Source organism: Erpetoichthys calabaricus, chromosome 9 (genome assembly GCF_900747795.2).
Source record: "Erpetoichthys calabaricus chromosome 9, fErpCal1.3, whole genome shotgun sequence".
Classification (NCBI taxonomy): Eukaryota; Metazoa; Chordata; class Cladistia; order Polypteriformes; family Polypteridae; genus Erpetoichthys; species Erpetoichthys calabaricus.
In genome coordinates, this window is record NC_041402.2 from 143168282 (window position 1) to 143183529 (window position 15248).

The 15248-nt window shown below is 44.5% G+C and overlaps 1 protein-coding gene across 4 annotated transcripts in view; it reads right to left on the minus strand.

The window, feature by feature from the left end:
* Window positions 1–15248, minus strand: part of LOC114658184 (alpha-2-macroglobulin-like protein 1) — a 271971-nt gene that overhangs the window by 90517 nt on the left and 166206 nt on the right. Inside the window, exon 3 of one of the 4 annotated variants that reach the window (XM_028810276.2) lies at window positions 12916–13069. The exons of the other annotated variants lie outside the window; for them this stretch is intronic. Within the exon in view, the coding sequence (XP_028666109.2) occupies window positions 12916–13069 (154 nt within the window). The remainder of the gene's footprint in view (window positions 1–12915; window positions 13070–15248) is intronic. 4 annotated transcript variants of the gene reach the window in all.

The following is a 15248-nucleotide window of genomic DNA, read 5'->3' on the forward strand; positions in this document are numbered from 1 at the left end:
CCGGTCGACAGGGGGAGCGCAGCCAGTGCACAGCACAGAGGGACGCCAGGGGATCGCGTCCAGGCAGTGTCTCTGTCCCTCTTTTCTTTTATGTTACAGGACCGGGCCCTGGACGAGCCGGTGGACCCACTTCGTGGGGAACCTGCCCTCGCGGGATGGGCCGCTCCGCCCGACAAGTCTTCGCTGGTAAGGGAGCACTGTGGCACGCGGCTGGGGGTGGTACCCAGCCGGGACGCCCAGAAGGACAGGAGGAGGGCTCATGCCTCCTCCGGACCGCCAGGGAGCGTCCTCATGCCTGGAGGACTTGGGACCTCAGCACTTCCGCCACACTAGGAAGGGCTGGGGGGAAGAAGAAAAAAGAGACACCCGGAGTGCTTCCGGAAAGACAGCCGGCACTTCCGCCACACAGGGGCGTGTCAAAGGAAGATTGCCGGGAACCACCTGGAGCACATCCGGGTGACTATAAATGGGGCCGCCTCCCTCCTATCAATGAGCTGGAGTCGGGAGCAGGAGCAGGACGAAGCTCCTGGAGAGAGAAGAGAGGTGGTCCAGGGACAAGGCGGGAGAAGGCCCAGGAGAAGGGAGACTGGGGCTAGAGCACTGTGAGTTGTGTGGGTCTGAGCTGTGTTGTGTGGAGAACGGGACGAAAATAAAAGGTTTTTGTATAAAGATGTGGTCTCAGTCTGATGGTGTCCGGGCAAGTCTCACAGCAGTTAGTTTCAGTGTATTTATAAAGCCGCGTCAGGAATGTGGATCTAAGAAAGAAAGGATGACCACACAGGAACAGTAGCACTGCTTTGATTCTGGGTGCCACCAGTCTGCAAAACCGAGCAGAGAAATTGCGTACGCCAGGGTATGAGGTACCGTGGAAATGTGCATGGTTTTACGCCAAGTTTAGGTTTTATACATCTCAATTTGAGCGTGGAAACGTTCTTACACAATATTTCTGAAGAAAAAATAAACAAGTGTGACAGATCTTAACGGAGCAATTTTTCCTGTTATCTACTCCCAAGAAAACCTTAAACTCCCCAAAAATCTTTTTAATGAGTTTCACAAATTGTGAAATCACCACAGAAATAAATGTTTGCTTTACTATTGTAAAACTTCATGCAAATCAAAATTTTCATGCTTCATTCATCACTCTCTCTGGGTTTTTTTTTCAGAAGTATACACTGTACCATACACACCTGATTGATGGTGTACTTCTGTCCTTCTGACAGATTCTCCCATCTCAGAAGAGGAGTTCCGAATCTCTGTTATAGCCACTATTTGGTTCTTGGTCACCTTGCTTTCCAAGACCTTTCTTGCCTGGTTACTCATATTGGCTGCATGGCCAACTCTAGGAAGAGTCCTGGTGGATCCAAACTTCTTCTAATTTCCAATTATTGAGGCCACTGTGTTACTGGTAACACTCAAAGTTTTAGAAATGGTTTTATACTCTTGATCTATGCCTCAGCACAATTTTATTGCGGAGGTCTCTAGGGATTTCCTTGGACTTCATGGCATGGTCATTTGTCCTGATAGGCAGTGCGAATTGTGGATCCTTATTTTTACACATGACTGTGCATTTCTAAACAATTCTGAATCAATTAGATATGCTACGAGTGGTCTCCAGTCAACATCTAGACACATCTCAAGGATAATTAAAGCAAATAGGTTGCACCCAACTACAATTTGGAGTGCCACAGAAAATGGTCTGAGTGCTTACATGAATGATGGATTTCAGAGTTTGATTTTTAATAAATTTGCAAACTTTTCTGAAAATAGGTTTTTACTTTGTCATTGTGGGTTATTGAGTTAAGATTGATGGGTAAAAATGGCAAATTTATGAATTAAAATTAAATGTACAGCACAATGCATGTATAAATACCTTGCCTGAAGAAGGAGCCTGAACTGCCTAGAAAACTTGCATGTTGACATCTACTCAGTCAGTCAATACAAGGTGTCATTTTCTATTTAATTCCTCATTTATTTCATAAGTGGTTAACAATGTACTACTATTACATGGAACTGAAGACAATCAATAAACTGTAACCAAAATCTTTAATTGATAATTACTACTATTTAAAATCTTTACTACATACATACCGTGGTATTGTAGTTGAGAAAAAGAGCATTGCAATATATTGGCTGACATTGGATGTCTACATGAAAATCTACAACCTTGCCTTTTTGTCAGGTCTGGTACACGGCCTTTTCACATAAGACTACTGTGGCGGACCATCCAGGGATGCCCCTTCGATGTGTATTCAGGGGGAACAACCTTGGACGGTGCAGTACCTCCCCCTAGACACTGGATGGCTGCCCCCCTGGGTTGCAGCAGTGCCAAGTCTCTCGCAGGGCTTCATGGAAGATGGAGTTCTCCATAGCCCTGTTGGGGTCTGGGGTGGCCTGTTGGGGTCTGGGGTGGTCATGGGTCCCTGAGCACAGCTGGACTAATCTTCAGCCCCACCCGGGAGTGCAACCGGAAACAGGTGATCAAGCACCTGGAGCACTTCCGGGTGGGCCATAAAAGGAGCCAGTAACCACCACTCAACGGCCAGAGTCGGGTGGAAGGAGGACAAAGCTGTGGAGGAGAAAGAGAGAGGAGTGTGGTGGTTTAGTGTTTAGTGCTTGGGACTGTGTTGTGGCTGGGGGGTTCACGGGGAAGACGTGCCCTCCAGCTGAAGAAAAAAAAGTCTTTTTATTTTATACGTTCTTCGAGTGCCAAGTCTATGCTGGGTCGGGCACAATATAGCGCCTTTCTTACATTACACAGAGACTCACACAGACAATACTTTAATTCTACAATTTGAAAGAAATGTAAAATGTGTATATATTGTCACACACGTGCGCATGGGAGGCAGCTAAAGGGCTTGAGTGACGGCAGTTCTGAGGCCTGCCGGGAGGTGGCAGAGTGCACTGACTCTTTTTCTCTCTTTCCTGTAGACCATTCCCGGAAGATTCCATCTGGCTCTCTTGACGTCGCTTCCGGGACCGAACCAATGGCTAAAGAACATGGGCCTGATCCTTATGACCTCACTTCCTGTCTTTCCCTTTAAAAGCCTGCCCCTTTTCCCTATTTCCTCAGTCTTGTTTTGGACTCAGTTGTATGCACATCAGTGCTGTTTATTTGATAAAAAAAATGACTTTGCAGCCAGGATACCACATTATACAGGTGGCTGCCCCAAAACTTTATCTGAGTATGTCTCAGTATTGTGACATTGATGTAGCCGGCAGGATCGAGAAGTCCTGGAAGAGAAGGGGACAGGACCTGCAACACATCCAGGTGGGAGCGTACCGGGGCCGACTTTCCAGGCGGGGAGGGTGTCCCGTGTTTCGGAGTGGCCCAGTACAGGCTCTGCTCCCGGCATGCTCCACTAGGCAACCTAGGCAGTCCAGGGAGTGTTCAGGAGGGGCTCACAGAATTGGGCTGCTTCGGAAGGGGGAGGCAAAGAGGGCTGTTTATGCTCTCTCGGAGGAGAGTGCCCGCCTCCCTGTGAAGCCAGAGCCCCGATTCCCACCTAGGGGTGCCCCAGACTGGCAGGTGAGTAGCCTGAAAAACTGGAGGTTTGACCCAGAACGGCCGACCCCTCAACAAGCCTGGTCCCTATGGGCAAAGGTAGGGCAGTGGCTACGGCCACAGGAAAACAAGCCCTTTCAAGTAATAGAGCAGGTGGCTTGCTATCTGCTTCTGGACACACTACCCTGGGGCTTCACCCAGCCGGTCTGGGGTAGACAATTCAGAAACATGGCAGAGCTCATAGAGCTCGTAGAAAGACAAAAAATGGCCTCACAATCTGGGGGAGCTGAACCGTCCCTTGGCCAAACTCAACCGGAGTACGTCCCAAAACCTAGCCCCCCCTGTACAACCCAGAGTTTGCGCGGGTGCGCAAACCGCTTGGGAATGAGGTGGAATGCAGGTGGAGGAGGAAGAGGGGTTGGTGTGCTCTGACAAACCCGTTGGCGGTCCCACACACAGGCGTGGTGATCGTTAACGGGTATAAAACTTCTGTTCTGTTTGATACCGGCAGCAACATTTCCATTGTTACCCGCCGATTTGTGCTACCGCAAAAGTGGTTGAAATTTAAGACCAGTATAACCTGTGTCCACGGAGAAACCCGCTGGTACAGGACCGCCGTTTGTGTCATCAGTTACGGAGGATCAGTTCAGAAAATAACCGTGGCGATCCTCCCTGATCCTCCACACCCGGTGATACTAGAGCGGGACTGGTCTAATATCAAAAGCGGTGAGTCACATACTACTCCTGGGGTTAACTTGGGCCTAGTTATGGACGGGGATGAGCCGTCTCAAGCTGCCTCCACGCCGTGTAATCAGCCGGCAGAGAGAGACAAAGCAGTCGCCCTGAGTGACGTGGCAACTCCCAGGCCGCCACATGCCGACACGTCATCCACCAGCGCCGCGGCGGAGCGGGAGGAAACCACACCCCTTGAGGTCGGTCCAGACCCTCTCTCCCTTTTATGATTCCAATTTAGAGACGCCGGCTTCCTTTAAAAGGGAGCAGTGGAGTGACGATTCCCTGAAATTTGCAAAAAATGCAGTGGTCCTAGTCAACGGCCAGCGCACAAACCAGTCAATGCCACAGGGTCCTCACTTTGTGTTAGACAACGACCTTCTCTATCACGTAGCAATGCATGACGGGCAGGAGAGAAGGCTGCTGCTAATCCCGCGGACCTTCCGGCGGCAGGTCTGTGAGTTAGCACACACTCACCTCCTAGGTGGCCACTTGGGCACCGAAAAAACCCTGGAGCGGATCAAGCTCTGTTTCTACTGGCCGGGAATCAATGAGGAGGTTCGTCGCTTTTGCACTTCCAGCGACAAATTCCAAGAAGGGACCGTGCTCCTCTCGTTCTTATTCCCCTGATTGACATTTCCTTACATCGAATTGGGGTCGATATAGTCGGACCTCTAGAGCCCTCAGCCCGAGGACACAAGTACATCCTAGTCCTCGTGGATTATGCTACAAAATACCCCGAAGCTGTTCCGTTGCGCTCAGCCACTTCTAAAGCCATCGCATGGGAATTACTAGAGGTCTTTGCGCGCGTGAGTATCCCCAAGGAAGTCTTGACGGACCAGGGGACACCTTTCACCTCGGAGACGTTCAAGGAGACTGCCACATTACTGAAAATAAAGCATTTAAAGACCGTGGTGTATCCTCCTCAAACCGACGGTTTAGTGGAGAGGTTCAATCAGACTCTCAAACAAATGCTGCGCAAGGTGGTCAGCGAGGATGGAAGGAACTGGGATCAGCTCCTCCCCTCGTCCTTTTTGCCTATCGGGAAGTCCCACAAGCCTCCACGGGGTTCTCCCCTTTTGAATTACTGTATGGGCGACAACCCCGGGGCATATTAGATATCCTAAAAGAAGGATGGGAAGAAGAGGCTCTTCCCTCTACAAACATATTAAAGTATATCGCGCAATTACACGATAGATTTGGAAAGATTCGACCCCTCCTTAAAGGTCACATGGAAGAGGCCCAAGCAGCACAGGTCCGTTATTACAACCGCGGCACGTCTCTCTGGGAGCTCCGCCCGGGAGATCGGGTCATGGTCCTAGTGCCTACCTCCCACTCTAACCCCATTGGCAAGGCCCCTACGAAGTTAAGGAGAGGAAGGGACTCGTCGACTATTTGGTGAGTCAACCCAATCGTCTGCCGAAGGAGCGGGTTTATCATGTGAAACTGCTGAAACCGTGGAAGGACAGGGATCCCGATCCCTCCTCTGGCCAGCCCCGCTCACTCTTCGCTCACACAGCTAGCCTTAACTTCGGTGCGGATTTAAGTCCCAGACAACGGCAGGAGCTGGAAACAGTTATCCGGGCCGTTCGGGAGGTAGTCAGTGAGAACCCAGGAAGGACCTCTCTGGTTGAGCACAACATTGTGACAGAGCCTGGGGTTATTGTCCGAGAATGCCTGTATCGTCTTCCTGAGGCAAAAAGGGCTGAAGTGGAGCTTGAGATCAAGTGCATGCTGGAACTAGGTGTGATTGAGGAAAGTTATAGTCCCTGGTCCAGTCCCATTGTGCTGGTCAGTAAGCCTGACGGGAGTTGGAGGTTTTGCAATGACTTCCGTCAGCTTAATCAAGTCTCTCAATTTGATGCTTATCCAATGCCACAAGTGGACGACCTCCTCGAGAGGCTTGGACAGGCTCGATATTTGACCACACTGGACATGACAAAAGGGTACTGGCAGGTTCCTTTAACGGATTAAGTGAAGGAAAAAAATGCGTTTAGTACCCCTAGCGGACACTGGCAGTATCGTGTCCTTCCATTTGGGTTACACGGGGCTCCAGCAACCTTCCAGCGTCTGGTGGACAAAGTACTCTGGCCTCGTAACTCATAGAGTGCTGCCTACCTGGATGACGTGGTCATCTATTCCAGCACATGGAGGGAACACCTACAGCATGTCCGAGCGGTATTGCGGACACTTGGTGAGGCCAGGCTCCAGATTAATCCCAAGAAATGCTTCTTTGGATTGAGCGAGGCCAAATATTTAGGCTACCTGGTGGGTCGGGGTACCGTAAGGCCACAGAGCTCCAAAGTAGATGCCATTTTGAAATAACCCCATCCGCGAACCAAGCGGCAGGTTCAAGCCTTTCTCTGGTTAGTGGAGTACTACCGCCGGTTTGTACCCCGGTTCTCGGAGAGAGTGGTACCCTTGACTGATTAAACAAAGAAGAGGGCCCTGAATATTGTGGTATGGACTGAGAAGACAGGCGCTGCATTTGGTGACTTAAAGTAGGCCCTTACGTCTGCACCTATTTTGATGGCACCTAACTTTTCTTTGCCTTTCATCCTCCAGACGGACGCTTCGTAAACAGGCCTAGGGGTCGTGCTGAGCCAAAGTGTTGATGGTATGGAACACCCCATCATGTTCCTGAGCTGGAAACTATTGGACCGGGAACCAGGTATGCAGCGGTGGAAAGGGAGGCTTTGGCAATTAAATGGGCGATTACTCAGCTTAGGTACTACCTGTTGGGCCGGGAATTCACTCTTGTCACGGACCGTGCACCTCTACAGTGGATGGCCCTGCACAAGGAGTTGAATCCGCAGGTCACCTGGTGGTTTCTTGACCTACAGCCGTATAAGTTTTCGCTCATTCATCGCCGAGGCGCTCTCCATGCAAAAGCTGATGCTCTTTCTCGGGTTCACGACCTCTCGGTTAGGGTCGCCCGACCCGACAGGTCTGGGCTAAGGGGGGGCCTTGTCACACACGTGTGCATAGGAGGCAGCTAAAGGGCTTGAGTGACGGCAGTTCTGAGGCATGCCGGGAGGTGGCAGAGTGCACTGACCTTTTTTCTCTCTTTCCTGTGGACCATTCCCGGGAGATTCCATCTGGCTCTCTTGACGTCATTTCCTGGACCGAGCCAATGGAAGGAGACCTTACCGGCTCTGGCCCTTGTGATGTCACGTCTGGGCTCGAACCAATGGCTAAAGAACATGGGCCTGATCCTTATGACCTCACTTCCTGTCTTCCCCTTTAAAAGCCTGCTCCTTTTCCCTATTTCCTCAGTCTTGTTTTGGACTCAGTTGTATGCACATCAGTGCTGTTTATTTGATAAAAAAACGACTTTGCAGCCAGGATACCTTTATCTGAGTATGTCTTGTTATTGTGACAATATAAAATATAATATATATATATATATATATATATATATACAGTGATACTTGAGATACGAGTGCCCCAACGTATGAGTTTTTTGAGATAGGAGCCGTCACTAGGTCGATTTTTTGTCTTCAGTTACAAGCCAAAATTCGAAATACGAGCCATCAAAGAGCTTGTCCCCGCACATTCCGAGGAACTGACGACAGAGGAGTTGATGGAACTACAGACGCAGCAACATACGGAGGTTCTGCAGGAGATCGGTATCGCGGAGGAGGTTATCTCTTAAAGTGAGATAAAGGAAGTGTTTGCAATGTAGGAAAATGTTTCGAACTTTAAAGAAAAGAAACACCCTGAAAAAATTACAACTGATCATACAGTGGCGCTATTTAATGACACTTGCCTAACGCCTGACTTTACTGAAAAGAAACTGAACGTGCAGCCGCGCTATTTATTGACACTTGCCTAACTCCTGACTTTACTGAAAAGAAACTGAACGTGCAGCCGCGCTATTTAATGACACTGATGTCAGAGGGGGACATTTTTTTTTTGTGCACTGGGTGGTTCCATTAGGCACCCATTGTTGGGACTGGGGGGTGAGAAGTTAAAAGGCTGTCTGCAGGATGTATTTATTTGCTGTACTGCAAAGGAGTCACCACTTTGAAGTTTATGGCTGGTTGAGATTTACAAACAATACCACATGTGATAACAGAACTGCTGCTTCCTTGGAGGATCCTGGATAATCCATTTACTGATTGTGTCAGAATTGTTTGTGTAAGTATTTGCTGTCTTGCAAAGGAGTCGACGCTTTGAAGTTTGGCCTTGGAGGATGTCTGTATTTACCTGACTTGGAAATATTGGTTTCTAATCAGCATATCTGTACTTATTCATGATTGGTAACAATTCCTTTTTTAACTTGTGTTTTCATTAATTGTTAAACCCAGGAAATGCAGATGTACCATTGTTTAATCTGATTGTCCAGAACTGATAATGGCAGGGACTGAAGTAGATAAAAACTCCTGGCAGCAGAAGTCAGGAGGACAGTCCACAGAAAACGCTGCCAAGATATGGACAGAGCACAGGGGCTCGCAGGCAGACAAGGGTACCTGGCTGGCACGACGTGAGGCAGAAGGACGGCAACATTTACTTCCAGGGAGAAAGAGACAGCTCCACAAGGAGATGGCAGTTGTGGGTCCAGCGAAAGAGGGAAGCCGCATGAGAGGAACAAGCAAAGCTGACAGACGAGAAATGAGGCGTGCCTAGGTCCCAGCAACACAAGGAGCCCAGAGTGGAAGAAAAAGGAACAACGAAGAGATGCTGACAGGGATTCAACAATTTGACACAACTTCTGCAGGGGAACGAGTGTCCGGGGAACAGAGTGCATCCATGGACAGTTGAACAATTAAGTGTTGGGGTAACACAGTGCACAAACTGGACTCTGCACCACTAAAGGTTGTATCCTCCAATTCTTGTTTTTAATGGACTTTTAGAGGGTGGACTGTGTATTTTCCTTTTTAAAAAAGGGGAAATTGATTCCTGATATGTTTAGTTTTTGTTATGTTCGTTTATCTTTTTAATGTACCTTATATTGTTTTGTGTAATAGAACTTACTGTTGCATTTTTCTAAATTACTGTTGTGTCTTTCATTGTGTGTTTACTCACCGCCCAATTTAAAGAAACCTGTGTGCTATTATTGGTAAATTTCAGGAATTCCCAGTCTCTTAATAAAACTGGGTGGCGTAGTCGGATATTTTAATGGTGTCTAAGTTAGATTACCTATAAGTGTAACCAGACACCTGTGACACTTGCCTAACGCCTGACTTTACTGAAAAGAAACTGAATGTGCAGCCGCACTATTTAATGACACTTGCCTAATGCCTGACTTTACTGAAAAGAAACTGAACGTGCAGTGGCGCTATTTAATGTCACTTGCCTAACGCCTGACTTTATTGAAAAGAAACTGAACGTGCAGCCGTGCTATTTAATGTCACTTGCCTAACGCCTGACTTTATTGAAATGAAACTGAACGTGCAGCTGCGCTATTTAATGTCACTTGCCTAACGCCTGACTTTATTGAAAAGAAACTGAACGTGCAGCCGTGCTATTTAATGTCACTTGCCTAACGCCTGACTTTATTGAAACGAAACTGAACGTGCAGCCGCGCTATTTAATGTCACTTGCCTAACGCCTGACTTTATTGAAAAGAAACTGAACGTGCAGCCGCGCTATTTAATGTCACTTGCCTAACGCCTGACTTTATTGAAAAGAAACTGAACGTGCAGCCGTGCTATTTAATGTCACTTGCCTAACGCCTGACTTTATTGAAACGAAACTGAACGTGCAGCCGCACTATTTAATGTCACTTGCCTAACGCCTGACTTTATTGAAAAGAAACTGAACGTGCAGCCGCGCTATTTAATGTCACTTGCCTAACGCCTGACTTTATTGAAAAGAAACAACGTGCAGCCGCACTATTTAATGATACTTGCTAACTCATTTCAGAAACATTCTAAAGAGGAGGACTAAACAAAGCTCCTTGGACAGGTTTCTATTGAAATGCCCTGCGAATGAAAGTGACGAAAGCGTAGCAAAAAAGAAAAAAACTAGTGAAGAAGAAAATTAAGTTAAGCAAAAGTGAAGTGAAAGAAAAAAACATTACAATACGCTAATCGGCTTTGCCAATGTCCGTTTATTTCTTTAGATTCTCTTTTATGTATTAGGTTTTATTTTGTTTGTATACAACATTTGTTAATTATAAATACATTTTTCTTATGTTGAAAACATTTAACAAAAAATTGGGATGTTTTTTTGGGGGCTGGCACGAATTAATCTCATTTCAATTAATTTCAGTGGGGAAAATTAATTTGAGATACGAGCATTTTGACTTACGAGCTCGGTCACGGAACGAATTAAACTCGTATCTCAAGGTATTACTGTATATATATAAAGTGTGGAAGGAGTGGGGAAGACAGTTTGTGCAGGGCATTATCTCCCCTGGAATGCTAGATGGCAGCCTCCCTGGGTTGCAGCATTGCCATTGATTCCCACAGGACATCATGGGAAATGGAGTTGATCGACCCTGTTGGGTTCCGTGGGTGCTGCCAGAGTGCACTGAGGGCCTAGCAAGGCCTATTGTTTTGCCTCCAACTTCACCTGGAATTGCTTCCAAGCCACAGTTTAGGGACATCCAAAGTGCTTCCGGATGTTACATAAAAGTGATACATTATTGATAAGAACAGCAATGGTTTGATGGTTAAGCTTCCCAACCAGTGTTTAGGACTGAGTCTTTGTAATTTTATGACAGGTTTGGGGGGAGTGCCTAAAGCCAGTTTGCCAAGTGATTCTCTGCAGGACTCTCTCAATCAATCCCCGCATGGAGGCCAACTACCTAGCTGGCAAGCTTCATCTTAACAAATGGTATTGGGGGCAGGTGTGTAACCATTCTGTCGCACCAGAATTCTATTGGTCTACAGTTGCCTCTTTGGTTTTAAATCAGAACCCATTAAGTTCCACAACGCCCTATTGGCTCTAAGGTTTGGAAAGAGAGTTTATAAATTTGCTTGTTTTACCCCATCCTTTCTTTCATACACCATCATCATGAATTAGCATCTCTCACACCATTTCCATGAAAAGGACAACACAATGAAGAGCACAGCTCAGCAGCCATATTGAGACAGGCATGAGGCCTGTTCTGAAGAAAGTTGACCAAAAATAATGCCTCAACTAGAGGCATTTTAACTAACAAACAAGTCCGAGTGGCACCTGAAACAACATATCGGCATTTATCAGGTTTTATGGTTGAAAATATTCACTTGTACTTTGCATATTGTTAATATTTTTGAATATTATCATGTCACTTAACTCCTACTTGTGTTTTACTACACGTAATTGCCTGAGGTTATAAATGTGGAAGGGAAGGAGGGGAGAAGTTATATACTACAAAGTACAAAAGGGGAAAGTAGAGTAATATAGAACTCTACTAAGACAAAACGCTTGGTTACATTTTAAAGTCTCTGATATGGTAGGCAGTAGCACCCTGAATAGAGAGGGAGCACTGTTCTATATTGTACTTCTCCTTTCCCATCCATAGTTCAGGAGCTTGCCGGCCAGAGGACAAGTGACCACATTTCCGTTTCCGCTGTAAAGCTACGCCCCTTTAGGGGATCCAAAATAAAAGTGGACCACCCATCAGAAGATGCCATTCAGTGAGTAACTTAACTTGGAGGAGGACAGAGTTGAAATGAGTTAGGCTTTATGCTTCTGTTCTCTTCTATTGACTGTTTTCTGGTTTTATTTCCAGTCTAGGATGCTTTATGTGTGAGCTGTTTAATATAAGTACATTTTCAGTTCTTTCTGGTTTTCTTTCACAATACACACAATTCTGTCAGGAAAATATGTAAGTCTATACTTGCATTTTTGTTCATATATGCTTTATTAGTGTCAAGTGTACAAGAGAAGTGCCAAACCATGTATCTGCTACTGTTTAAAGAGTGAAGTAATAAACTTTAATTACAGATTTTGTTGTTTCCTATAATTATATGTCAATATATTTTTCTTTTTTGTACTTCATCCTGTTTGCTTTGTATATCAAATACAAAATAATCTGGTACCTAGTTCCATTATATAAGTTTCCCAATTATATCCTGGACATTTTGAGGTTTTACTGTAAAATTAGGGATTTTTTATTTTATATGTTTATATGCTTACTACTACTTGATTGCAGTTCCACAGACCCAAGCTTAATCCCAGCCTCATTATTATGCAAGTGGATTTGGAACTTTTTTCCTATGTCAGCATAAATTCTTCCCTAATACACTGGTCTTCTTCAACATGCTATAAAAATGTAGGTGTGGGCAACAGGCAACTCTTACTTTTGGACTGTTGGTGTGTGTGCAAAAGAAACAAAGTATTATTATTGATAGTCTGCTATCTTGTTCGCAGTTGACTCTCCCACCTTACTGGAATAAGAAGGTTCAGAAAATGAATGATGGTATGAATAACATGGATATGTGATGGAATGGTTTGAACTGTACCTCTCAGTTTTGTGGATGTGCTTATTAAATTTCATTGACACTCCAAAACTAATTCTTGAATTAATAGATTTATTACTACTTATTCAACCACTTACATGGAAAATAGTAATTTAAACTTCAATTGTGGTTTTTTTTCAGCAAACTGAATTTTGAGAAATTTGATCAGACCACATACATTTTTCACAGTGCATAAGTATTTAAGAGTTCTTAATATAACTCCAGTCATGAACAAATAGTATACCAAGAAAATTAATAAATCCTTTAAATGAACAAGACAGGTACCTGTTTGTCCTGGTTTATAGATGGGCTTGTCTGTCTGTATGAAGGTCATTGAACGCATTGGGGTAATAAGTACTTTTTTCTTGTTCTCAACTTCAAAGCTCTTGCCCCTCAATCTCACCTCAATATGTCCAACAAATTCATTGCTCATTGGGACCTTTAAAATGAAAGCATAAATGATGAAAAGAGTTATGTAAGTTATGACAATTGCTTTCCATAGTTTGCTTTGCATCCCCTTCTCTTTTGCAGGGGGGCAAAAAGGCCATTATTTAAATGAAATTTGAACCACCCCCTAAAAAAAATGGTCAAAAAAGAATTTATAAGCACTTTTTCTAACTTACCTTGTATCTTAACACACAGTTGTGCCTTGTCAGTGGTCAGATAACACTTATATATCACTCACCCCCAATTTATAACAAAAGTAAAATGTCAGCATATGTGCTCATCCATCTAATTCACTCCAACTCAACTCTTTTTCATATATAAACTACAAGTGGGAATGAAAACAAGAAGCTTTGGTTGTTTTTGAAAAATCTTTTATGGTGTTATGAATTAGACAATCAGGATTCTTTAACTGCAGGTATTATTTTAAAAGCAACCTTCAGTCTGCTGGATTATATGTTTTTTGTTCAGTTGGAGTGAGATGACCTGTAAATGAACTCTGGGACATTACATACACAGTGCTGTGATACCCTGTGAAGGAGTTAAAATTCCATGTACGTTGTGTATTTTCCTGTTTTATGTTCTATAAATCTAAGTACAGTTGGTTTCATTGTTATCTACTCTTAGATTAGAATGACCAGATAGTTTTTAACTTAAATGTTAGCTGGGAGTAATTCCTTTCTAAAAGTAACTGAAGAAAAAAAAAGCATTCTTGATGACATAAGTTGCTTGTACATATTTTTAGGATAAAAGACTCTGGGACTGGCTGTCGATCTTCAAAGTAGTTCATCAATTTTCAGTGTCTAGCACCCCAAGGTACAAGCTCCACGTGGTCTTTTGGTATACAGAATGGTCCATCCGAGAGACAACAGAGATATCAGAGAGACTCTATCCACCTGACATTCATGCATAAACCCGACTGCTGAATCTTAAAGCCGTCCAGGATGAAAACTGCTCTGACACAGATGTTTCCTTTGATGTTAGCCTTTAATATTCAGATCTTTAACACTAGAATTACTAGAGCCTACGAAAAAACTCGTATATCCGGCCCACCTTAAATCGCTTCTTAAAACCTTTCTCACCTCTCCGCCAGCGTCTTTTGTCATCTAAATGTACTGATAAAGACAAGCTGCCAGCAGCCGGCTATTCTATCCCCCCAACGACTTAGAACGTAAACAGGCTTTTCCCAGCTCTTGCCTTGATTGATTACCTGGGAGTGAAGTGGAGTTTTAGAGTAGAAATAATAAGATTGTTATTTGAAACACACGCATTTCATATGTGTTGCATTTCTACAGTAATCTGTGTAAACACATTGTTAAAACAGAAACGTGTTATATATTCTAGTAGCAATTGACAAAATGTAGGCATAAACTATATAATGTATGAAGCCCGAAGTCCAAATATCAAAGAAACACTTTCACAAAAGGTACAAAAAAAAGCCACCGCCAAAAAAACCCGCCTTAGTATGAGACATTGATATGAATGAACTATCACTGCTTCTGTGGCGTAACAGTATCAGTCGCTGACTGGAAATCTGAAGGTCATGAGTTCGATCCTGCACAACTCCCATTTGAGAAGTGTTCTTATTTTCACTATTTTAGAATAAAAACATACATTTGATTTCAGTCTGTAACAGCTGGTGTAATTTATGATATTTGTAAAGGTTAGCTTTATTTTTTTAAAATTCACTTTTCATTGTCTCAGTCGCGTTCAGGATCCATCCCTACCGCCCCCCACCTGACACTGCTGTTTTTACATAAAGACGCGCTATAGTTCTGCAGTGTATCACGATACATACGACCGCGTGTTTTTTCCCCCCAATATTGCCAGTCCCCACATGTTGCTGTATGCTGTTTCTTTTGTACTCCGGGACATGCAGAGGAAAGCATAGTAAAGAGCAGTAACTTCAGCGCTATATGCAATCATCAGACACTCCCCATCTGATACTGCTGTTTTCACATAAAGACGCGCTAAAGCCCTGCAGTGTACTTGTGACTGCATTGTCGTACCAATGCTTGCGAACTGAAGTGTCTGCATGCACTTTTCGTGGCATTATACGTGTATTTTTTGAGCATGTCCATGTAGCTCAAACACAGGAACATATGTTGATGTAAAAGTATAACAAAACAAGTGCACTTTTATTCAAGACTATAACTGAAGAAAAAAGAAAGCAA